Source organism: Nerophis ophidion, linkage group LG16 (assembly GCF_033978795.1).
Source record: "Nerophis ophidion isolate RoL-2023_Sa linkage group LG16, RoL_Noph_v1.0, whole genome shotgun sequence".
NCBI classification, from domain to species: domain Eukaryota; kingdom Metazoa; phylum Chordata; class Actinopteri; order Syngnathiformes; family Syngnathidae; genus Nerophis; species Nerophis ophidion.
The window spans coordinates 10,623,935-10,650,285 of NC_084626.1; the positions used below are offsets into that span (position 1 = coordinate 10,623,935).

Consider the following 26,351-nt stretch of genomic DNA (forward strand, 5'->3'; position numbering starts at 1 on the left):
ACAAAATATTATCAAGACATAATAAAAATCAATAGGTGTTTGGTAAAAGAAATGAATATACGTAATATTTAAATAATGTATTTTTAAGCGACAAGAAAATGTTAGGATGTGACGCAGCGTAACGTCATTTCCGCCCTGCAGGACCCTTGCACGTGTGACGCTCATGTCTGTTTACAGTATTTAGACGAATATTACCTTTATTTGTACCGATTAAACAAAAAAGAGCCATGCCGAAATTTAAAAAATCCAAAGGTGGAGGCGAAAAGAGAGGAGAGACAGAGACGCTGGTGGACCAGATGCTACAGGCGGACACCATACGAGCCAAAGGCCGAGTGAAGAGCCGGGACGGTCGGCGAGAGGACGAAGACAAGTACGTGGACGAGCGCCTGTCGCGGAAGATCTTGCATCAAGCCAGGATTCAACAGGAGGAACTTCAGACTGAATATGGCATCGCACCTGAGAAGAAGAAAGCACCCGTCACGGTACTCGGTAAGAGAAAAACTACTTTTTAACTGTATGTTAGAAGAAAAAAACATGATTAATTGGTTTTGGTTTATCATTTTTTACTCTTTTATTTTAATACCATTAAAAATATTGTGCTATTCAATAACAACTGATACTATTTCCATTTTCTGTTTACACTAAGCCGGCTAATGTTATCCAGGGTAAATCCCACCTAACCTTATCCGTCCACACACAACAATCGTCGTTAAGGCCTACTGAAAGGAGATTTTCTTATTTAAACGGGGATAGCAGGTCCATTCTATGTGTCATACTTGATCATTTCGCGATATTGCCATATTTTTGCTGAAAGGATTTAGTAAATAAATGATAAATGGGTTGTACTTGTATAGCGCTTTTCTACCTTCAAGGTACTCAAAGCACTTTGACACTACCACATTTACCCATTCACACACTGATGGAGGGAGCTGCCATGCAAGGCGCCAACCAGCACCCATCAGGAGCAAGGGTGAAGTGTCTTGCTCAGGACACAACAGACGTGACGAGGTTGGTACTAGGTGGGAATTGAACCAGGGACGCTCGGGTTGCGCACGGCCACTCTCCCCACTGCGCCACGCCGTCCCTAGTAGAGAACATCGAAGATAAAGTTCGCAACTTTTGGTCGCTAATAAAAAAGCATAGCCTTTACCGGAAGTAGCAGACGATGTGCGTGTGACGTCACGGGCTGTAGGGATCCTAACATCCTCACATTGTTTACAACCATAGCCAGCAGCAGCTAGAGCTATTCGGACCGAAAAAGCGACAATTTCCCCATTAATTTGAGCGAGGATGAAAGATTCGTGGATGAGGAAATTTAAAGTGAAGGACTAGAAAATAAAAAAAGTAAAAAAAAAAGGGGCGGGGGGGCGGTGAGAGCGATTTAGATGTTGTTAGACACATTTACTAGGATAATTCTGGAAAATCCCTTATCTGCCTATTGTGTTACTAGTCTTAGTGAGATTGTAAAGTACCTGAAAAGCAGAGGGGTATAGCCACGGGTGTGTTGACGCCAGAGTCTCTGAGGGAAGTCACGCAGCTGCAGCAAGACGGAAGCTCTGCTGATGTGTCCGGTAAGAGCTGACTTATTACCACAATTTTCTCACCTGAAAACTGCCGGTTGACATTTGGTCGGGATCCATGTTCGCTTGACTGCTCTGATCCATGGTAAAGCTTCATCTCCGGGAATTTTAAACAAGGAAACACCGACTGTGTTTGTGTGGCTAAAGGCTTAAAGCTTCCCACCTCCATCTTTCTGCTTTGACTTCTCCATTATTAATTGAACAAATTGCAAAAGATTCAGCAACACAGATGTCCAAAATACTGTTTAATCATGCGATTAAAGCAGACTACTTATAGCTTGGATTGGGCTGGAAAATAATGTCCGCTACAACCCGAGACGTCAAACGCACGCGTCATCATACGAGTCATCATACCGTTTTCAACACGACACTTCGCGGGAAATTTAAAATTGCAATTTAGTAAGCTAAAAAGGCCATATTGGCATGTGTTCCAATGTTTATATTTCAACATTGATATATAAACTATCAGACTGCGTGGTCGGTAGTAGTGGGTTTCAGTAGGCCTTTAAAGACCCCCTCTGTCAGACGACGCAACAAGATCTGATACGCATGCGCGGAAAATCTGCACATCATAGTCACCTCCACTGTTGCTTTGTGTGCAAGTTCTTAAATGTAACTTATCTGAACAATATTCAGTGTTGTGGTATTCCAATTAACTGGAATTTAGTGTGCTGTGGGGCCCTATTGTAGTGATTCACACCTGAGCCATCATACATTTATCAAATCTTGATTGGACACGAAAGTACACAATGTGATAAAGAACATCAATCAAACTAGGGATCTAGATATGTGGTCAGGACATTCTTCATTTTTCTGCCTTCACCTTCATTGTCCATTTGTTTTTGGTGACTTTATATACTCTGGACCACGACATACATGACGGACAATAACTGATACAGTCTGATTTGCCAGTCCTAAAGCATTCGCAGTCTTCCATAGTCTTCCCTCAACAGCCAGGTAATGCAAAGCACACGCTACCTTTTTTTTTTTTATCCCATCCACGGTAGCTCGCATTCTCGTTGTCTCTCCTTCCACAAATGGACAACGTTTTTTGCTATGTGGAATCACAGCTGACCTGGACATACATCCAGTTATGTCTGTTTTATCCTTAAAAGGACGAAGGGACTTCTTATCAATCAATCAATCAATGTTTACTTATATAGCCCTAAATCACTACTGTCTCAAAGGGCTGCAAAAACCACTACGACATCCTCGGTAGGCCCACATAAGGGCAAGGAAAACTCACACCCAGTGGGACATCGGTGACAATGACGACTATGAGAACCTTGGAGAGGAGAAAAGCAATGGATGTCGAGCGGGTCTAACATGATACTGTGAAAGTTCAACATGATACTGTGAAAGTTCAATCCATAATGGATCCAACACAGTCGCGAGAGACCAGTCCAAAGCGGATCCAACACAGCAGCGAGAGTCCCGTTCACAGCGGAGCCAGCAGGAAACCATCCCAAGCGGAGGCGGATCAGCAGCGCAGAGATGTCCCCAGCCGATACACAGGCGAGCAGTACATGGCCACCGGATCGGACCGGACCCCCTCCACAAGGGAGAGTGGGACATAGAAGAAAAAGAAAAGAAACGGCAGACCAACTGGTCTAAAAAGGGAGTCTATTTAAACGCTAGGGTATACAAATGAGTTTTAAGGTGAGACTTAAATGCTTCTACTGAGGTGGCATCTCGAACTGTTACCGGGAGGGCATTCCAGAGTACTGGAGCCCGAACGGAAAACGCTCTATCGCCCACAGACTTTTTTTGGGCTTTGGGAATCACTAATAAGCCGGAGTCCTTTGAACGCAGATTTCTTGCCGGGACATATGGTACAATACAATCGGCAAGATAGGATGGAGCTAGACCGTGTAGTATTTTATACGTAAGTAGTAAAACCTTAAAGTCACATCTTAAGTGCACAGGAAGCCAGTGCAGGTGAGCCAGTACAGGCGTAATGTGATCAAACTTTCTTGTTCTTGTCAAAAGTCTAGCAGCCGCATTTTGTACCAACTGTAATCTTTTAATGCTAAACATGGGGAGACCCGAAAATAATACGTTACAGTAGTCGAGGCGAGACTTAACAAACGCATGGATAATGATCTCAGCGTCTTTAGTGGACAAAATGGAGCGAATTTTAGCGATATCACGGAGATGAAAGAAGGCCGTTTTAGTAACGCTTTTAATGTGTGCCTCAAAGGAGAGAGTTGGGTCAAAGATAATACCCAGATTCTTTACCGAGTTGCCTTGTTTAATTGTTTGATTGTCAAATGTTAGAGTTGTATTATTAAATAGAGTTCGGTGTCTAGCAGGACCGATAATCAGCATTTCCGTTTTTTTTGGCGTTGAGTTGCAAAAAGTTAGCGGACATCCATTGTTTAATTTCATTAAGACACGCCTCCATCTGACTACAATCCGGCGTGTTGTTCAGCTTTAGGGGCATGTAGAGTTGGGTGTCATCAGCATAACAGACAAAGCTAACACCGTATTTGCGTATGATGTCACCTAGCGGCAGCATGTAGATGCTGAAGAGTGCAGGGCCAAGGACCGAACCCTGGGGAACTCCACACGTTACCTTAACGTAGTCCGAGGTCACATTGTCATGGGAGACACACTGCATCCTATCAGTAGGATAAGAGTTAAACCGAGACAGGGCTAAGTCTGACATACCAATTCGTGTTTTGATACGTTCTAATAAAATATTATGATCGACAGTATCGAAAGCAGCGCTAAGATCGAGGAGCAGCAACATAGATGACGCATCAGAATCCATCGTTAGCAATAGATCATTAGTCATTTTTGCGAGGGCTGTCTCCGTGGAGTGATTTGCCCTGAAACCGGATTGAAAGGTTTCACATAGATTGTTAGACGCTAAGTGTTCATTTAACTGCTCCGCAACAATTTTTTTGAGGATTTTTAAAATAAAGGGAAGGTGAGACACCGGTCGGTAGTTTACCATGAGGTCAGGATCGAGGTTAGGTCTTTTAAGAAGAGGATGACTAACCGCTTTTTTGAATGCTAGGGGAACAGTGCCCGAGGAAAGTGATAAGTTTATAATATTTAGCACTGATGGACCTAATAATACAAAGAGCTCCTTGATCAGTTTCCCAGGAAGAGGGTCAAGTAAACATGTTGTTTGTTTTATTCCATTTACACGTTGTAACAATTCCTCTAATGTTATTTCCTCAAAACGAGAGAAACTATTTTGGAGGGCAGTATCCGCCGTATATACCATCGTATCAGTGTTAATAGAACCCTGTTGTAGCTGGGACGCATTGTCTTTAATCTCCTTTCTAATGACTTCAATTTTCTTACTAAAGAATTGCATAAAGTCATCAGCTGAGTGGGTGGAGCTACTGGAAGGGGTCCCTTGTTGGGTTAGCGATGCTACCGTACTAAACAAAAATTTAGGATCGTTTTTATTACGGTGGATGAGATTTGAGTAATATTTAGCTTTAGCTAAGGTAAGCATGCGTTTATAAGTTATTAAACTATCACTCCATGCTTGATGGTGCACCTCAAGTTTAGTCGTGCGCCAATTGCATTCCAGCTTTCTACATAATAATTTCTGAGCTCTAGTTTCTTCTGTAAACCACGGGGTGCGCTTTTTTTGAGTCTTTTTTAACTTTAGCGGTGCTATGTTATCTAATGACTCACAGTATTTCTCCATCGTATCAGTGTTATTTCCATTAGAATAGTTTGGAAATATTATGTGTAGCGCTATTGTGAATGATGACACAAGCCTTTTGTTATGGCAATGCATTGTGGGATAATTTTAGCATAAAAAATCAAAGCCCTCTATTCACGCTAGCATTTAAGCAATAAGCATGCTAGATGCTTCTCTGGGATATGTGCAGATTCACAAAGTGTTTCAATGTGTGGTGTTCAATGACGGTTTTAGGATAATTATGATTGGAGATGGAAGTACTAACCGTATGGAATATTACAACGCTTTATCATTATACTGGTAATCGTTACATTTCCACTCTGTACTGGTTGCCTGTCAATCACAGGACATATATCGTCAAACACACATTTACACTGGGTTTGCCTAAAAAATGTGATCTTGCCAAATGCTAACATGAGATTTAATGTATAATTTTCTTGTTCTACCCGTCCCCAGTAGCTTTGCACACCAGGTAAGTTAGCAATCCTGCCTTGGCCGGCGAGACACTCATTATCATTTATTATTGACTTTTCTTTGGACTAGTCTTGATTACATGAACACATGTTTTGTGGGGCGAGTCAGCATGGCATGTTTTTGACTTGTTGTATTACTTTGTTTGGTTTGTTTAGGTTCCAAGTCCCAGGATGCGGATTCGGACGAGGAGTGGCTTGCGATGGGAGCCGCTGGTGATGGTGACACGGTTGAGTGCGACACCGAAATTGTGGTCGACCCCGACGATGAGAAAGCTATTCAGATGTTCATGAATAAGAACCCGCCAATGAGGCAAGGACAATATTGACTTTATCTCAGTAGAGTTTGGACATAAATGACCACATTTGGGTTTTGCAGGCGGACCCTAGCGGACATTATTATGGAGAAGATTACAGAGAAGCAGACTGAAGTTGGGACAGTGATGTCTGAAGTGTCCGGTTGTCCCATCCAACAACTGGATCCCAGGATTGTAGAAGTCTACAGAGGTGTCAGTAAGGTGAGTTTCACTGGACAACACAACATGTATAGCTGCAAGAATTTAGCCCAGGGTTCTTATGGGTGCTTAAAAACCTTGATAATGCTCGTATGTTAATGTTGTGTTTTCAATAGAGATGTCTGATAATGGCTTATTGCCGATATTCCGATATTGTCCAACTCTTATTTACCGATTCCGACATCAACCAATACTGATGTACACAGTCGTGTAATTAACACATTATTATGCCCAATTTTGTCGTGATGCCACGCTGGATGCATTAAACAATGTAACAAGGTTTTTCAAAATAAATAAACTCAAGTTATGAAAAAATTGCCAACATGGCACTGCCATATTTATTATTGAAGTCACAAAGTGCTTAATTTTTTTTTAACATGCCTCAAAACAGCAGCTTGGAATTTGGGATATGTTCTCCCTGAGAGAGCATGAGGGGGTTGAGGTTGGTAGGGGGGGGTTAGTGTGTAGCAGGTGGGGTATATTGTAGCGTCGCGGAAGAGTTAGTGCTGCAAGGGGTTCTGGGTATTTGTTCTGTTGATTATGTTGTGTTACGTTTCGGATGTTCTCCTGAAATGTGTTTGTCATTCTTGTTTGGTGTGGGTTCACATTGTGGCGCATATGTGTAACAGTGTTAAAGTTGTTTATACCCCTCAGTGTGACCTGTATGGCTGTTGACCAAGTATGCGTTGCATTCACTTGTGTTTGTGAAAAGCCGTAGATATGTGATTGGGCCGGCACGCAAAGGCAGTGCCTTTATGGTTTATTGGCACTCTGAACTTCTCCCTACGTCCGTGTACCACTCTGTACAGCGGCGTTTTAAAAAGTTATACATTTTTCTTTTCGAAACCGATACTGATAATTTCCGATATCACATTTTAAAACATTTATCGGCTGATAATATCGGCAGTCTGATAATATCTGACATCTTTACTTTTCAAGGTTTGAAAAATGCTTGAATTTAGGGTGAAGTGCTTGTAAATGCTTGGAAATGTTCATAATATTTCTCGGCAGTCTGACTCAGTAGGCTAATTATTAAATGGAAAAAAATTAAACACACGTTTCCTTTAAATTGAAAGCTACAGGCTTTATCTGTTGACTTTCCAAGAGCCCTTACATTAGGTTGTTGTCATGCCAGAGCCTATATATGGCTCTTTGTCGCCCCCAAGAGGACAGTTGTGCATCAGTCCATTATGCCGGGAGGTTGTCGTTTTAATGAATTTTTGATGGAAAATGACAAACTTTGGATAAAACGTGGACCAAATCCACGTGTGTAGCCTGCTGCGAAGTATGCAAAAAGGAAATCCAACATTGTTCGATGTATTATTTGCTCCATTATTTTGGTTGTCTACTTAACTCTCTGTTAAAGCAAACCAGTTACATTTTGTCGTTTTGGTTTATTGCATTAAAACGGTTACATTATTGGACTTTTTTTTTTTACTGTGAAGGTCATTTGATGTATAATTTGTAACCTTTTTCACAACTTAGAGCTGATTTAATACGAATGATTTCGTAGTTTTTAGACAACATAGTTGTATGCATTTCTTGCTGTATTATTTTCGTTGTCTACTTAACTTGTCTGGCTACCTCAGTGAAAGCAAAAAGTTTCCTTTTTGTTTTTTGTTAATTTGTTATCATAGCCACAGTTATAAGGCTAAATATGCTTAATGAAAGGTGGCTGAGGTGTTATGAAACAAACAAAATATTTTCCTTGAATTTATTATCCTTATATTAATGTGGAAGAATTTTGTTAATAAATGAGTGAAATTGACATTGTGAGGGTGCATGTATTTATTTCACATTATGCAGTTTACAAGCACAAATACGGTGTGAATCAATTTGTGCTGTTTGATGTCATTGAGTATGTAAGGAAGAAAAGTGAAGTGAAGTGAATTTTATTTATATAGCGCTTTTTTTCTCGTGAGTCAAAGCGCTTTACATAGCGAAACCCAATATCTAATTATTACATTTAAACCAGTGTGGGTGGCACTGGGAGCAGGTGGGTAAAGTGTGCCAAGGACACAACGGCAGTGACTAGGATGGCGGAAGCAGTGATCGAACCTGCAACCCTCAAGTTGCTGGCACGGCCGCTCTATCAACCGAGCTATACCGAACAAGAAATTTGAAAAACAACACAAATTGAGACACATGTGCAACAGCAATGACATGGAATAGTCAACAGTAACACTGTTTCAATTTTTATGCCCCATTCAATTAATGATAACTGCTGGTTCAATGTTCGGTTTAGGTTTTAGCAGATTTTCCGTATTTGTCCTACAGACAGCGTTAGGTGACCTCAAACAACAAGGCTATGAATTTATTCACACTGGTTTTCGCATTTTGAAGGGTACTGTAAAAATTGGAAAATTGATCTTGAAAGTCCTTAAAAAGAGTTTGAATTTGGCCATGGAAAATGTGTACAAACCCTGTTAGCCACACTTAAAGTCGTGTTCATTTGACTTCAGGTCCTGTCCAGATATCGCAGCGGCAAGTTGCCAAAGGCTTTCAAAATCATACCATCGCTTTCAAACTGGGAGCAGGTCCTTTATTTGACTGAGCCTGAGACTTGGACTGCAGCTGCCATGTATCAAGCCACAAGGTCAGTGCCCTACCTCAGTGAGGAGTTTCATCAGAACCATGCGACGCACATCACAAAGTTTTTTGGGCTTTTCTTGTAGAATCTTTTCATCCAATCTGAAAGAGAGAATGGCGCAAAGGTTTTACAACTTGGTGTTGCTGCCCAGAATTCGGGATGACATTGCGGAGTACAAGAAGCTCAACTTTCACCTCTACAGTGCTCTGAAGAAGGCCTTGTTCAAACCAGGGGCGTGGTTTAAAGGTGAGGCGAAACAGCGATTGCTCACTAATTTAAAAATTAGCCAAATCTATTGAAATCCGTAGAAGACATATTTTTAACAAATTACGTTGTCTAATTTACGTAATTGACCATTGTCCAGTTTCAATTGAATTATTTATATAGCACATTTGAAAACAACGCCAGTTGGCCAAAGTGCTGTACAGACAGACATAAGAAACAATTTGAAACAAAAAAAAAGTGCACACGGCGTCACATTTACATTGTAGCACAAAAAGATGAATAAATATACCTTACAAGAAGTGCAAAATACATCACATAAAATAATAAAATGTAATAAACAAATAAAAATGTATAAAACAAGAAACAAAAACAACCAAGATATCCTGCCTAACTGGATTTGAATGCCAGGGAGTAAAAATATGTTTTAAATTGGCTCAGAGACTGGGAGGATCTAATAGATCGTGGAAGGTTGTTCCACAGTCTCGGCCCTGCCATCGAGAAGGTTCTATCTCAACCTCAGGGTCCTGCTTAGCGAATAAGGCTGCTGCAGCTCAGTAAGATAGGGTGGGGCCACTTGGTGTAAGCATTTGAAAACAATATGTTTATACAATTTTAAAATTAACTCTAAAAGTATCTGGGAACCAATGAAGGGAGGCCAGTACAAGACTAATGTGCTCACGTTGTTTGGTTTTACAAAGAATTACAGTAATCCAAACTTGACAACACAAATGCATGGATAGCTCTTTCAAACCCTGTGGAATTTATTGTTTTATTTTTGTAAGGAGTCATAGCAAGAATAAGCAAAATTTAATGACAGCTGGTTTCTCTGTTGAGCTTAAAGGGGAACATTATCACCAGACCTATGTAAGCGTCAATGTATACCTTGATGTTGCAGAAAAAAGAACATATATTTTTTTAACCTATTTCTGAACTCTAAATGGGTGAATTTTTGGGAATTAAACGCCTTTCTATTTATCGCTCTCGGAGCGATGACGTCAGAACGTGACGTCACCTAGGTAATAAAGCCGCCGTTTTCATTTTCTCAAACACATTACAAATACCGCGTCTCAGCTCTGTTATTTGACGTTTTTTCAACTATTTTCTGGAACCTTGGAGCCATCATGCCTCGTCGGTGTGTTGTCGGAGGGTGTAACAACACTAAAAGGGAGGGATTCAAGTTGCACAACTGGCCCAAAGATGCGAAAGTGGCAAGAAATTGGACAAAATTTGTTCAAAATACGAGGGTTAAGGGAAAGCCGACGAAATGGTCAGTCGTTTGTTCTGCACACTTTACTGACGAAAGCTATGCTACTACAGAGATGGCAAGATTGTGTGGATATCCTGCGACACTCAAAGCAGATGCATTTCCAACGATAAAGTCAAAGAAATCTGCCGACAATCTGTGCCAGAGTGTCTGCTCATTTTACCGGCGGTGCTAAGGCAGACATGGCACAGAGATGTATGGATAACCTGCAGATGCATTTCCAACGATAAAGTCAAATAAAACACAAAGGTGAGTTTTGTTGACATTGACGTATGTGCTAATCAGACATATTTGGTCGTGGCATTACTGCCAGCTAATCAATGCTAACATCCTATTTAGGCTAGCTGTATGTACATTTGAAACTGTATTTATATCCAGCGTTTCCCTCCACCCACATTTAATGCCAAACAAACACTTACCAATCAATGGATTTAACTTGATCCAGTGTCATAAGATGCAAAACTTCCGATCGTTGGTCTGCATATTTTACCGGCGATGCTAAGGCAAACATGGCCAAATACAACTATAGCTATTTGCTCAATAGCTTCAGTTTCTTCTTCAATTTCGTTTTCGCTATCTGCCTCCATACTCCAATCATCCGTTTCAATACATGCGTAATCTGTTGAATCGCTTAAGCCGCTGAAATCCGAGTCTGAATCCGAGCTAATGTCGCTATATCTTGCTGTGCTATCCATTTGTTTGTATTGGCATCGCTACGTGACGTCACAGGAAAATGGACGTTGGCTTCACAGATAGCGAAAATCAGGCACTTTAAAGCTTTTTAGGGATATTCCGGGACGGGTAAAATTTAGAAAAAAACAATAAAATAAGCCACTGGGAACTGATTTTTATTGGTTTTAACCCTTCTGAATTTGTGATAATGTTCCCCTTTAAGCGAGCTGTCAAAAATAACTCCAAGGCTTCTTGCTGACGAGTGGCAATATGACGACAGACGACCAATAAATGGTAAATGGGTTGTACTTGTATAGCGCTTTTCTACCTTTTAAAAGGAACTCAAAGCGCTTTGACACTATATCCACATTCAACCATTCACACACACATTCACACACTGATGGCGGGAGCTGCCATGCAAGGCACTAACAAGCACCCATCAGAAGCAAAGGTGTAGTGTCTTGCTCAAGGACACAACAGACGTTACTAGGATGGAAGAAGGTGGGGATTGAACCAGGAACCCTCAGGTTGCTGGAACAGCCACTCTTAAAACCGCGCCACGTCGTCCCCAATAACACTCTCATGTCCTTGCAGTGGGTTTGTTTGACCAAATACGACAATTTCTGTTTTATTTTTGCAAAGTATAGAAAATTGGCCTCCACCAATTCCCGAATATCATGCAAACAGTTCTCCAGACTAGCCATATCAACGTGGTTATTGCTTACAGTTACATATATTTTAATATCATCTGCAAAACAGTGAAAAGAGACATATCGCTTTTTAAAAACAGCACCCAGGGTAAGCATGTATAAAGAAAATAGGATAGGTGCCAAAATTGAATCTTGGGGTACACCATACTTAAGGGCAGACTCAGAGAAGGAGTATTGGCCTAAGTTTACAGAACGAATCCTGCTGGTCAAAAATTATTGAAACCGTTTTAGATCTTTACTCTTAACACCCACTCAAGACTCAAGGCGAGTTGAAAGAATGCTGTGATCTATCGAATAAAAAGCAGCAGTCAAATCTAAAAGCACAAGAACTGCAGATTGACCTGAGTACACAGCTAAAAGCAGGTCATTAAAGTCTCTTAAAGAGCAGTTTCTGTGCTATATTGTAATCTTTTCCCCAATATCATTCGAGTTAAGATAAAAAAGAAGTCGATCATAAACAACCTTCTCTAGGACTTTGGATAAGAATTGGCAACTTTGAGATTGGTCTAAAATTGTATAAAATATTGGGGTCAATGCTATTCTTTTTGATTAGTGGCATGTTTCAAGGAGTTTGGGCAATAAAAGGCCCATCCATCCATCCATCTTCTTCCGCTTATCCGAGGTCCGGTCGCGTGGGCAACAACCTAAGCAGGGAAACCGGTGGAGGAAAACTAATTTCGGCCGCTTGTACCTGTGATCTTATCCTTTCGGTCATGACCCAAAGCTCATGACCATAGGTGAGGATAGGAACGTAGATCGACCGGTAAATTGAGAGCTTTGCCTTCCGGCTCAGCTCCTTCTTCACCACAACGGATCGATACAACGTCCGCATTACTGAAGACGCCGCACCGATCCGCCTGTCGATCTCACGGTATAGCTCGGTTGGTAGAGTGGCCGTGCCAGCAACTTGAGGGTTGCAGGTTCGATTCCCGCTTCCGCCATCCTAGTCACTGCCGTTGTGTCCTTGGGCAAGACACTTTACCCACGTGCTCCCAGTGCCACCCACACTCGTTTAAATGTAACTCAGATATTGGGTTTCACTATGTATAGCGCTTTGAGTCACTAGAGAAAAGCGCTATATAAATACAATTCACTTCACTTCACTTCACGATCCACTCTTCCCTCACTCGTGAACAAGACTCCTAGGTACTTGAACTCTTCCACTTGGGGCAGTGTCTCCTCCCCAACCCGGAGATGGCATTCCACCCTTTTCCGGGCGAGAACCATGGACTCGGACTTGGAGGTGCTGATAAAATAAATAAAAGGCCCAATAGAGTTAAAACATTTTTAAAAAGCCGACATGGAATAATGTCCAGTGGACATACAGAAGGTTTTATCTATTGAACTATTTAGTTTAGTCAGGGAGGGACACTGGCTCAAAACACACAAGGTCAATAAGACATTTTTCTACTGAGACTACAGCAGCAGGAAGGCACAATCTGATAATTAGTATTTGCTCTTTAATAATATCAAAAATTGTTCACAGAAAGTAGAAGAAGGCCCCACAGTTCTGTGGATTAAAAAGTGAATTCAAAGTGTTAAATAGCACCTGTGGTTTGTGGCTATTTTTAGACACAAGATGAGAAAAATAGGTGCTTTTTGCTGCTTTGACAGCCCTTTGATATTTTACTAGACTGTCCCTTGATATTTGTAGAGACATGTACGTCTGAGCTCGTGGGAGGTCTTGTTCAGCCACCCCTGCGTCATTGGTTTGGTGCATGTCTGTTTGAATGGGGCCACTGTGTCCAGGACCTCCATGCAAAATAAGAGAGCAGTTCATCTGGGGTGGATTTAAGCAAATCACAATGAGATAGGATCTCGGATAAGGTGATTGATTCGGAAAACAATGATGCAGTTTGCGGGTTCATTTTGCGTACGTGGCGTGCAAATACGTACTGAGTAACGTGGCTCTGTAAGCACGTTATAGAAAATTGATCCAAGGAATGTGTTTCAACAATTTCTTCTTCAGAAACATTGCAGCCAAAAGATAACACAAGGTCCATCGTTTGTCCTTTTTCATGTGTCGAGCTCGACACCAGCTGCATCAAATTTAAAAGAATCTACTGTGCTTAAAAAGTCTTTGGCCAAGGGTCGTGACTGACAGCAAACATGGATATTAAAATCCCCAGCCATTAAAAAAATTGATCGTAGCTCAAAGCTAGACTTGTTACAAAGTCTGGGAAGTCTTGTATGAAGTCTTTATCATATTTTGGTGGGCGGTACACCAGTGCGCACAAGATCGGATTATCGAGTTTTATAATAAAGATCTGACGCTCGAAGCAGGAAAAAAAAGAATCTGTTGGTACCTTCCGGCAGATAAAGCTGGATTTGTGCACTGTTGTTCGCCCTCCACCTCTAGATATGTGGTGTTCTCAAAAATGCGCAGTCAGGATGTAAAAGTTCTGAAAAGGCAGTAAACTCACTGGCTTTGAGCAACATATGATGTAGTTTACATGTGGTAAAAAATTAATTCAGGAGAAACGTCTTGTTCGCTAGCGATCTAGCATTCAGTAGGCCTAGACGGGGCGCCAGATCTTAGTTATCCCGCGGGGAGCTGCGGCACAGGCATCCAAAATCCACACTGTGGCGTCTCCAGCGGCAAGTGACCAAGGCCGGGGTGCAGTCGTGCTGGCACAACGGGCTGAATCCACTGTAATCCAACTCTAGAAGTAGATCTGCAGTATGCCTCGACTTTCACACGAAATCTTTCACGTTTACCGCGCTTCCTAGGCTGCTTTCTGGCGCTTACCTGTGGGTAAGCGCCAGATGCGGTGGGTGTTATGACGTTTGGTCCCCATTATTGATATTTAAAGGGGAAAATTATCAGAATTTCAAAGGGGTTAAAAACAATAAAAATCAGTTCCCAATGGCTTGTTGTATTTTTTGAAGTTTTTTTCAAAATATTACCGGTCCCGGAATATCCCTAAATAAAGCTTTAAAGTGCATTATTTTCGCTATCTTCGAAACCACTATCCATTTTTCTGTGATGTCATACAGTGCTGCCAGTGTAAACAAACAATGGGAATATCACAGAAAGATATAGTGACATTAGCTCGGATTCAGACTCGGATTTCAACGTCTTAAGCGATTCAACAGATTACGCATGTATTGAAACAGATGGTTGGAGATGAAAGTATTGAAGAAGAAACTGAAGCAATTGAGCGAATAGCTATTGACGCTATTCATAGCCATAGCATGGCCGAATAGCTGCGTTACATCGCCGGTAAAATGTGCGCACCAAACGATCAGGACTTTCGCATTTTGTGATAATGGAGCAACTTAAATCCGTCGATTGGTAAGTGTTTTTTCGCATTAAATGTGGGTGGAAGTAAACGTAATATAGTTGCAAATGCATCTGCAGGTTATCCATACATCTCTGTGCCATGTCTGCTTTAGCATAGCCGGTAAATAACATGTTAGCATCGATTAGTGTAGCATGTTAGCATCGATTAGCTGGCAGTCACGCCGCAACCAAATATGTCTGATTAGCACATAAGTCAACATCAACATAACCCACCTTTTTGATTTCGTTGACTTTATCGTTGCAAATGCATCTGCAGGTTATCCATACATCTCTGTGCCATGTCTGTCATCGCCGGTAAAATGTGTAGTTACTCCCGCACATTCAATGGGGATCTGGCGGCAAACACTTTCGCATCTTCGGGCTAGTGGTGCAACTTGAATCCCTCCCTGTTAGTGTTGTTACACCCTCCGACAACACACCGACGAATAGTCGAAAAAACGGACAATAACAGAGCTGAGACCCAATGTTTACAATGTGTTGAAAATGAAAATGGCGGCTGTATTACCTCGGCGACATCACATTCTGACGTCATCGCCTCCAGAGCGATAAACAGAAAGGTGTTTGATTCGCCAAAATTCACCCATTTAGAGTTCGGAAAGCGGTTAAAAAAAAATATGGTCTTTTTTCTGCACGCTTACATAGGTCTGGTGATAATGTTCCCCTTTAAAAACACTGTTGTGTTTTGCTCAGATCAAATAGTGTCTGACGGTCATATACACTGAAGTCATGTCCACACAAACACGGATACTTACTAAACCTATACTTATTTCTGCGTTTAGGCCTCTTGTCCAAATGCAAACACATACTTTTGTCTTAAAAAACGCAGACTTTTGCAAACACTGGCCAAAGTTTAGCTTTTCAAAACGCTCTGCTTAGCATATGCGTGTACACGACACAAATGGAGACTTGTGATGACGTCACGGTTATGCCCTGTCATTTTCAAAGGTCAACAATATTGCCTTGTTGCCTTTAAACACACTATAAAAGGACTTACTGTATGTTTGAACGTAAACATGCTGCTCTTTTCACTCAAAATTAATAAAAAAGAGACATCAAAATGTGCTTTGCAACACTCCCGCCAGCTGTTTTGGTTACGATCGCTGTCAAACCTCCACCTAAAGGGGCAACTTTGACAAAAAAAACTTTTTGCTCTGCGTCATAAAAAAGATGCAACATTATCTCATGTTTTTAGTCCTTGTTTAGCGCTAGATCATGAAGTTCACTTAAGTGTGTTGCTTCCATTTTTGTAGATGGAGCTCAGCCACGACCGTGCACGCGCGTTGAAAGTGACCAAGCAATTAAATGGTGTATGTGTTTGTGTGTAGACAGTTTTGAAACTATTGTATTATCCAGACCATAGGGCGCACCGGATTATAAGGAGCACTGCATATGAATATATTCGGTCGTTTTTCACATAAAAGGCGCACCGGATTATAGGGCGCATTAAAGGAGTCATATTATTAGTTTTTTTCTAAAAAGAAAACACTTCCTTGTGGTCTACATAACATGTAATGGTGGTTCTTTGGTCAAAATGTTGCATAGATTGTGTTTTACAGATCTTATGACAGTCGCTTGAGGATGCGCCGTTTTGTGGGCAGTCTTGATTACGTGGCTCACCTTCAGCAACGTCTTCTCCCCGTCATCTTTGTTGTAGCGGTGTAGCGTGCAAGGACGGGGGTGGAAGAAGTGTCAAAAGATGAAGCTGACTGTTTTTTAACGACATTCAGACTTTACTTAAATCAATAACGGAGCAGCATCTCCTCATCAGGAAACAACAACACCGGAATTTTGTCCCGTGACAAAACATCCGACCGGAACTCTCTAATAACTAAAGTTCCATGAGTAAATAATGTAAACTCACTACACTGGTATGTTTCAGCGCTTTCATGGCGAGTTTACTGACAGATATAAGTAAGAACTTTACACCACTTTATATTAGAAATGGCAACAGCGGAGAATGAATTTCCCATAAGAAGATAGAGAAAAAGAAAAAGCTTATCGACAGGACTACAAAAGCGGATTTGCGCAGTTTTTCAGGACTTATGCAGATACCAAATACAAATCAGCCGGTACCAGAAGGTAAGAAAAGTTGCATTTGCATTATATTGCAATACTAAATGCCAGAGAATGTCTTACCTTTTACACACATCATATTAACGCTCGTATGTTGAAGCATGTTGAATCCATCGAGCGATTCGGCGTCAAAGCTTACCAAAGTCATACTAAAACATTTTGATAGATTTTTGAGCACTCTGTGTAATGTTCTATATTTTCAATCAAACATATAAAACGTTGGTGTTGTTTACCTGAGTCATTTTGCAGTCTACACGTATCTTATGTGTGACTGCCATTTATTGGTCACACTTATTTCACCATGTACCAAATAAAATAGTTTCGAGGTCGGTAAGCAAAACCATAATTATTCTATACATAAGGCACACTGTTGAGTTTTGAGGGGAAAAAATGATTTTAAGTGCGCATTATAGTCCGGAAAATACGGTACACTTGTGTGGATGGAGATCGTTTTAACCCCAAATATGCATAACTGAAACTCTGTGTTCATGTGGACATGGCCTTAGACCAGCTATATCTTGGCATAAAGCACCAATTAAAACTATAGTTAGCATTAATCTGAGCAGAGCAGACAGACTGCAGCCGGGCCATGCCGGCGCCATCTTGTCTTCTTCAACTCCACTTTTCTTTGTATGAATATAACTGAATTTGTTTGGCTCAGCAGGTTTTTTTGAGCATATTTTTCTTTTACCTCAAGCTGTGGCGCTTCCTCCTTAGGCTTTTTGGCGCCTTCCACTCGGAAAACCACTGCTATATGTCATTTACATCCCATCATCAAGTCAATATAGTTTGCCATTTGTGTTATTCTATTCAATACAGAATAAACAAGAGTTCAGCTTTAAAAATGACAATTTAACATTCAAGAGTTGTGTAACATGTTCACCACCTGAAGAGCAAGTATTACTTGTGTGTGTGTGTGCGTGCGTGCGTGCGTGCGTGCGTGTGTGTGTGTGTGTGTGTGTGTGTGTGTGTGCGTGCGTGTGTGTTAAGTTTGTTTGCCTTGCCATCTATAAAGTTTGCAAATGCGATGATAGGTATTCCCAGCCTTGAGGAATTATGACTGTTACATAAAAGTAATGTCAATGAGACCTAATCTACAACCAAATGCAAGTACGATTTATTCATAGAACATGTTAATCATGTATACTATCCAAATGTGTCCCCAAAGTAATCAAATGATAACATATTACATCACAACTTAATGTTTTTTTTCCTCCTTGTCCCTCAGGTATACTGATACCGCTGTGTGAATCTGGGACGTGTACCCTCAGAGAGGCCATCATCATCGGAAGCATCCTCACAAAGTGTTCCATCCCTGTGCTCCACTCCAGGTAATGATTCTGCCTCCTGAGAAAGGCACACACGCACAGGTTATTGTCTTGTTTATGAATGTAGCATTTTATTGTGCCAGCTCAGCTACAAACCAGTTCCTCCAGGAATTTGCGAGGTCGCGATTGTGCCAGTTCACACAAATTTAATTAACCGCCACAAATCCTGCGCTACCAGCAACTTCCCCGCACATTTTGGTCAATCAAATTTTTCTCTGAGCGTCAACTGTCTAATTAGAACTTATGTTTGCGGGTTATCCACAAGCTCTTAAAAAGTCTTGAATCCAAAAATTGGATTCTAAGGCCTTTAAGTACGAGTATGGTGGAAAAACAAGTTGACTTTATATGCTTATTTGTGTTTCTTTGTATTCATTAAACTACAGTGGGGCAAAAAAGTATTTAGTCAGCCACCGATTGTGCAAGTTCTCCCACTTAAAATGATGACAGAGGTTTGTAATTTTCATCATAGGTACACTTCAACTGTGAGATACAGAATCTGAAAAAAAAATCCAGTAGTTCACATTGTAGGAATTTTTTTTAGAATTTATTAGTAAATTATGGTGGAAAATAAGTATTTGGTCAACCATTAAAATCTCTCACTGATGGAAGGAGGTTTTGGCTCAAAATCTCATGATACATGGCCCCATTCATTCTTTCCTTAACACGGATCAATCGACCTGTCCCCTTAGCAGAAAAACAGCCCCAAAGCTTGATGTTTCCACCCCCATGCTTCACAGTAGGTATGGTGTTCTTGGGATGCAACTCAGTATTCTTCTTCCTCCAAACATGACGAGTTGAGTTTATACCAAAATGGATACATGGATGATACAGCAGAGGATTGGTAGAATGTTATGTGGTCAGATGAAACCAAAATAGAACTTTTTGGTATAAACTCAATTCGTCGTGTTTGGAGGAAGAAGAATACTGAGTTCCATCCCAAGAACACCAAACCTGCTGTGAAGCATAGGGGTGGAAACATCATGCTTTGGGGCTGTTTTTCTGCTAAGGGGACAGGACGATTGATCCTTGTTAAGGAAAGAATGAATGGGGCCATGTATCGTGAGATTTTGAGCCAAAACCTCCTTCCATCAGTGAGAGCTTTGAATGGTTGACCAAATACTTATTTTCCACCATAATTTACAAATAAATTATTTAAAATTCCTACAATGAGAATTCCTGGATTTATTTTTTTCACATTCTGTCTCTCACAGTTGAAGTGTACCTATGATGAAAATTACAGACCTCTGTCATCATTTTAAGTGGGAGAACTTGCACAATCGGTGGCTGACTAAATACATTTTTGCCCCACTGTATATCCAATTGTATTTACAATCCGCAAAGTACGTCAAAACATTTTAAATGGAAGCTGCACTTTTTTAAAAACTTTGCTTATTGTTCACAATCAATTGTGACGGATGTTTTTTTTTTATGAGATCAAAGAACTGCCTAAAAAATTGAGTTTATGGAAGCCGATCTATTGTGCCTATTAAGTCCTTTAAAAACATCCAAACACCTCCATTAAGGTGGTGGTGGTTGTTGGGTGGGGGGGTGACAAAGCATCTTTTTGGGGCGGTATAGCTCGGTTGGTAGAGTGGCCGTGCCAGCAACTTGAGGGTTCCAGGTTCGATCCCCGATTCCGCCATCCTCGTCACTGCCGTTGCAAGACACTTCACCCACCTGCTCCCACTGCCACCCACACTGGTTTAAATGTAACTAGGGATGTCCCAATCCGATATTGATATCGGAAATCAGTCCGATATTAGCCAAAAAAGTGAATATCGGATTTTATGGGACTGAATCTAAAAACTCCGATATAAGCGCTCCGATATAAGCTGTCCATTTACCGCTCCAGCACTTCTATAATAGGTGACTCTGGTTTGATCACACTCCAACACAGTAGGTGGCGGCAATGCCCCTTAATTAACGTTGGTGCCGGCCGCGGAAGAAGAGCGTCTCTGATCCAGCATGAACAGCCCACGTGATCACAACAACGACAACGCGTGTGCTTGCAGCAAAGTGTAGTGATGTCCGCTGTGTGGAAATATTTTAACGTAAACTCGGACAAAGACATTACCGCTAAATGCAACATTTGTCAGGCGTAAGTGTCCCGTGGAGGGACAGAACCAGGAGGGTTCAATTCAAGCAACCTCATCGCACATTTGAAAAAAAACCACAAAAAAGATCATGAGGATTTTCGCGAGAGCAGCAAGGCGAAGCAACAAACCTCTGGCTCGCTTCAGCAACCCACGCTGGCCGAAAGCGTTGCAAGACGTGACAAACTACCACGGGACAGCAAAAAGGCAATAGCCGTAACAGAAAAGACAGTGCAGTTTATTGTGCTTGATGACCAGCACCTGTCGGTGGTGAGTAATGTCGGGTTTAAACGCTTAATGGAGCACCTCGAACCTCGCTAAATTATTCCTCGCCGCCACTGCATTGTAGACAAAATTATATACCCCAGCACTGACTTATTATTATTTGTTTTATGCTCTTGTTATTAGAGTGATATGTTTATTGTGTTTACACTATTCTTCAGTGAAGACTAGGAGTAATTACTACATTGTTTTGGGCACAGACAGTCAGTGAAACTGGAGCTGTGAACTCTTAACTTAGAGCAGTTGGACGGTGGACAATATTGTGTTATTTTTGTTGTTTTTGTCCCTGCCCACAGTTGTTTCCAACATATGCTGACAGTAAAAAAATAACTGAAGTGAACCTGAATTGTTTGCACTTTAAAAGGTTTTTTTTTTAAAATTTGATTTATTTAGATTATTTTTCAGGGTCTTCTAATTTATTTTTAATTTATTCTATTCAATTGTATAATTATGTTTGTATTAGTGGTTATTTTGCACTTTAAATATAACATTTTGTTTTTATTGGATTTGTTGAGGTGATATTCTTATGTTGAAGGTTAAAATTTATGTAACCAATTGGTTAATAATAAATGGGTCAGTTTTTCCTATACCTACTCTTGCTGACTATTGTTTTCTGTTTTAACACTACAACATCAGTAACAGTAACATCACTTTATCAAGCCTTTTCTAACATTCCACACAACAAAATAAGGAATAAATACATGTATGATTCGTGCCTATATCGTATCGTATTGATATTGGTATCGGCCAATACTCAAGGCTATCGGTATCGTATCGGAAGTGAAAAAGTTGTATCGGGACATCCCTAAATGTACCTTAAATATTGGGTTTCACTTTGAGTCACTAGAAAAAAGCGCTATATAAATATAATTCACTTCACTCTACTTTGTTCCTGGGTCTAAATTGGATGTCAATGTGTACCAACTTGTCGAAATATGTCTTAAGCCGTTTTTCTGTACCAGCGAGAGGAATGATTTATGATCTACAATCAACTTTCAAGGAGCAGGGAATCAAGGAAACAGCAGACCACTCAATGATGTGAACATAGGTACTAGGGTTGTACAGTATACCGGTACTAATAAAATATTGCGGTAGTAATCAATTGAAATTGATACTATACCACCTTTGAAAAGTACCGGTACCGCACTAACATCTGAGTGCCGCTTTGCGGCGGTGACTACAGAGCCGAGGCGCATGATATAGTGTGTGTCAAAACGCACACACAAAGTGCATACAAGTGACAACATCTTGGAGAGGAAAAATGGCAAAAAACTACAATTCTACTGGTTAATAAAGAGGTGAAGTGCAATATGGAGGTATCTGGGCTTCAAATCTGACAATAAAGGTGACTCTTTAAACAGGGAGGTAACTAATTGCAAGTACTGTATCTTTCCTGCTTGTTGGCTACCAGACCGTGGTCGACGAGAGCAGGGGAGACATTTCACTTTAAAATTGGTCTGTACATTATACCGGTACTAAAGTACTGTGATACTAATTCATTAAAAAAGGTATTATACTGTCTTTGAAAAAATACTAACGTTTACTCATTTTTACCAGTCTTACTAAAATAAATGATGAATGGGTTGTACAAGTATAGCGCTTTTCTACCTTAAAGGTACTCAAAGCGCTTTGACACTACTTCCACATTTACCCATTCACACACACATTCACACACTGATGGAGGGAGCTGCCATGCAAGGTGCTAACCAGCACCCATCAGGAGCAAAGGGGAAGTGTCTTGTCTTGCTCAGGACACAACGGCCGTGACGAGGTTGGTACTAGGTGGGGATTGAACCAGGGACCCTCTGGTTGCGCACGGCCACTCTCCCAACTTCGCCACGCCGTCAACAACACAAAATGATTTGTGTTTACGGTTGTCACTCACCCGGTCTTGTCCACGCCTACGCACTGTAGTTCAAGTGAAGCAAGGAACAATTTGCATTGTTATGTATGTTCTATACAGTCAATGATAGCTAACACTGACTGTCCAAATCGTTAATATTAACTTACGACACACAAAGCTAATGGGCATGCATGTGTTACCATACGCACGTTGTGCACGTTATTACGTTGTAGAATTTGTAAGAGGGTGGGATATTATGCTTGGAATACATTGGAAAGTTAGGGCCGTAAAGGCCCATTTAATCAAGCATTTATTATATATAACTTATTTCCTTGAATAGCCGCCGGGCATGCAATATGCGCCTGCCTTGAATTACTGCCGGGTAAACCTCGCTCCCCAAATTTATTAGCGCATGCTTACTTTTACCGCCGGGTCAAATTCATGACGACATAAGTGACGCTTCCCCTGCCGTCATTATCAAAATGGCAGAGGAGGTTTTTTTGCTTTTACTATGTGTAAACCAGGGGTCTTGTTCCACAGCCATACAGATCACACTGATGGTTGTGATATAAAACAATTTTAACACTCTTACTAATATGCGCCACACTCTGTGAACCCTAACCAAACAAGAATAACAAACACATTTCTGGAGAACATTGGCTCTGTAACACATTATAAACGCAACATAACACTTACCCAGAATGCAATGCATCCATAAATCTTGCCCCCTCCGTGCGTCGGTTGAGGTGGGCGGGGTTGGGGGCGCGTGTATAATATAGCCAAGAGTCATGGATGCATTGGAATTCTGGGTAATTCTTATGTTGCGTTTATAATGTTACAGAGCCAATGTTCTCCAGAAATGTGTTTGTTATTCTTGTTTGGTGATGGTTCACAGAGTGTGGCGCATATTAGTAAGAGTTTTAAAGTTGTTTATATCACAACCATCAGTGTAAACGGTATGGCTGTTGACCAAGTATGCATTGCAATCTCGTATAAGAAGCAGTGAAATGCATGCGTCCGGCCAGCACGCAGATAGCATGATGCAAAGATGGGCGCGATGACATGTTGTAGTGCAGTGGTCCCCAACCACTGAGCCGCGGCTGCTGAAGAATTGTTTAATATTTTATTATTTTTTTTTATCACATTCAACTTTTTACTGCATGCCATTGGTAAGCGCAGGGGTGAGAAGAGGTTTTAAAATGATTAACGCCTGCTTACTTTTACCACATACCTTGAATAGGCGCAGGAGTGAGAAGAGGTTTTAAATTAATTAGCGCCCCGGTGGCTATTCAAAGAAATAGGGTATCTTATTTTTGCACCTTCATTTTAAGAGCTTATTGTTAAGTGTTAAATGTGGTTTTAGAATTTTATTTACGTTGATTGTTTTCCATAGTTGTGTTGACATTTCCTTTCCTTTCTGCCTTGATGGCTGAGGTGATAGGTCCTTATTTTCGATAGGTCATGAGCGAATATCAATAAGTATTGATATCAATTGTTATAAAACAGTTTTCTGCCTTATCTCCCAGCACAAAGCAGACACACTTTATTGATCCACAAGGGAAATTGTTCCACACAGGAGCTCAGTTACAAAAAATGGAAAGAATAAGGATGGTTTTTAAAAACCTTTAGACAAGTCTAATTTAATTAACAACCTGGTCTGGTGAAGATAAGGTCGTTTTTTTTATATTTAATAAATAAAATAAAATAAGATATATAGAAAATGAATAAAATGTTCTCGGATAAAAAAGAAAGTAAAATAATATAAAATAATTACATAAAAATAGTAATTAATGATAATGTTAGTGGACCGGCGGCACATACAATCATGCGTGTTTTAGGGACTGTGTCCTTTGCAGACTGTGCTATATATATTCTGGGAACTAGAATTTTGTGTGAGTGGGTGTGGATGAGTGTGAATGGGGAAGGAAGGGTTTTTTCCTTTTTTGGGGGGGTTTGATGCACTAATTGAAAGTGTATCTTGTGTATTTTTATGTTGATTTAATTAAAAAAAAAAGAATAAGGATGGAAAGGATAATGCCCACAAGGGCACAAAAAGAGGGTGAAAACAAAAGGTATAAAGTAGACTAAAAATGTACCCTATTATCAATATAACGTATATGTAATATTTACATATTATATATACTGTATATAATGTGTAGTAATATATTCTATTACTGTATTATATTGTTATCATATTATATGATAAAAAAAATATAATATAACAAGCATCATGTCGGATGTTATTTTGCTTTGAAGTCCCGAATAAGCCTTATTGGCGTCGGATGTTTTTGGCATCCTTGGTGAGAAAGCGTGTTGACGCTCTTCATGTACCACTTTACTAGAACACTGGAGACTTGACCCTGTGACTTTAGAGCAAGGGTCTCAAACTCATTTTAGATCGGGGGCCAGATGGAGAAAAATCTATTCCCAAGTTGGACAAACTGGCACGATAACTTAAAAATAAAGACGACTTCAGATTGTTTTCTTTGTTTAAAAATAGAACAAGCACATTCTGAAATTGCACTAATTGTAAGGGTGTTTTTGACACTTGCATGTTGCAATTAATAGTATTCTATCTTTATTTGTCTTTATTTATATTTTTCTGAATAAATTATGTGAAAATGTTCATCAGTCAACTCATAGGTGTTTATTTTCAATCTATCAAGATAAAAAAATAATATCAAAATCAAATTACAGTATGTTATTTATGTAGTTTGCCCATTTTCCTCGACTGATGCACTAACATCATGGGGTTCATTTTGAACATATGTAGCATTTACAAAGATACAAAGAATTGCGACATCCAGCGGACACATTTAGAACAGCAGTTTTTTTCTTTTAGAAATTTCAGGTACATTTTTATACTTAGCAAACCTATCCTGCAGGCCGTATGTTTGAGACCCTTCCGTTAGAGAAAAATAATTGATTTTATATTATAGTAATAATAAAGAAAAAATGCAATACACCGACTTATTAAGATAATACAATTTGTTGTTGAGTGTCTTTGGTAGACAATTGCACAACATGCCTTTTTTTCCTGTCTCCTTCCTTTCAGCGCTGCCCTGCTCAAGTTGGCAGAGATGGACTACAACGGCGCCAACAGCATTTTCCTGCGTCTGTTGCTCGACAAGAAATACGCCCTGCCTTTCCGTGTCCTAGATGCCTTGGTGGCTCACTTCCTGTCCTTCCGCAGCGAAAAGCGCACGCTTCCTGTGCTCTGGCATCAGAGTCTACTCACGCTGGCGCAGCGCTACAAGGCCGACCTGGCCTCGGAACAGAAGGTGGCCCTGCTGGAGCTGCTTAAGATACAAACACACCCTGAGCTCTGCGCCGAGATCCGCAGAGAACTGCAGAATTCAGAGTCGCGGGATGTTGAAATCGGGCTTCCTGTTTGCGTCGATATGGACTAAGTGTTATTTTTTTTCTGGCGTCATTCTTTAACTCGGACTGTTAACTCTTAACTGTGTAAACACACAGTTATCTCAACAGGGGTTCATAACGACTTGGACTGTATGCTCATACTGACTTGTGCGTGTATCTGGTTATTAATGTGTTTTGATGCAGGATTTTGAATTAAAAGCTAATTGAATCTGTAAAAGTTGGACAAGAGAATTGGTTATTACAAACCCTGTTTCCATATGAGTTGGGAAATTGTGTTAGATGTAAATATAAACGGAATACTATGATTTGGAAATCATTTTCAACCCATATTCAGTTGAATATGCCACAAAGACA

General features: G+C 40.5%; 1 protein-coding gene across 1 annotated transcript; it reads left to right on the forward strand.

Annotated features, from left to right (window-relative positions):
• Positions 1–107: 107 nt before the first annotated feature.
• Positions 108–26,214, forward strand: bysl (bystin-like). Its single transcript, XM_061874210.1, has 7 exons — positions 108–489; positions 5,877–6,030; positions 6,097–6,235; positions 8,695–8,828; positions 8,908–9,068; positions 18,299–18,401; positions 25,672–26,214. The coding sequence occupies exons 1-7, from the start codon at positions 228–230 to the stop codon at positions 26,024–26,026; spliced, it is 1,308 nt and encodes a 435-aa protein (XP_061730194.1). The 5' UTR covers positions 108–227; the 3' UTR covers positions 26,027–26,214.
• Positions 26,215–26,351: the final 137 nt, after the last annotated feature.

Bases quoted from the DNA above. Each gene is read 5' to 3' on its own strand.
- bysl (XM_061874210.1), top strand. From the start codon at position 228: ATGCCGAAATTTAAAAAATCCAAAGGTGGAGGCGAAAAGAGAGGAGAG. The intron at 6,031-6,096 runs GCAAGGACAATA...TGGGTTTTGCAG, and splicing joins AATAAGAACCCGCCAATGAG to GCGGACCCTAGCGGACATTA. The intron at 6,236-8,694 runs GTGAGTTTCACT...ATTTGACTTCAG, and splicing joins TCTACAGAGGTGTCAGTAAG to GTCCTGTCCAGATATCGCAG.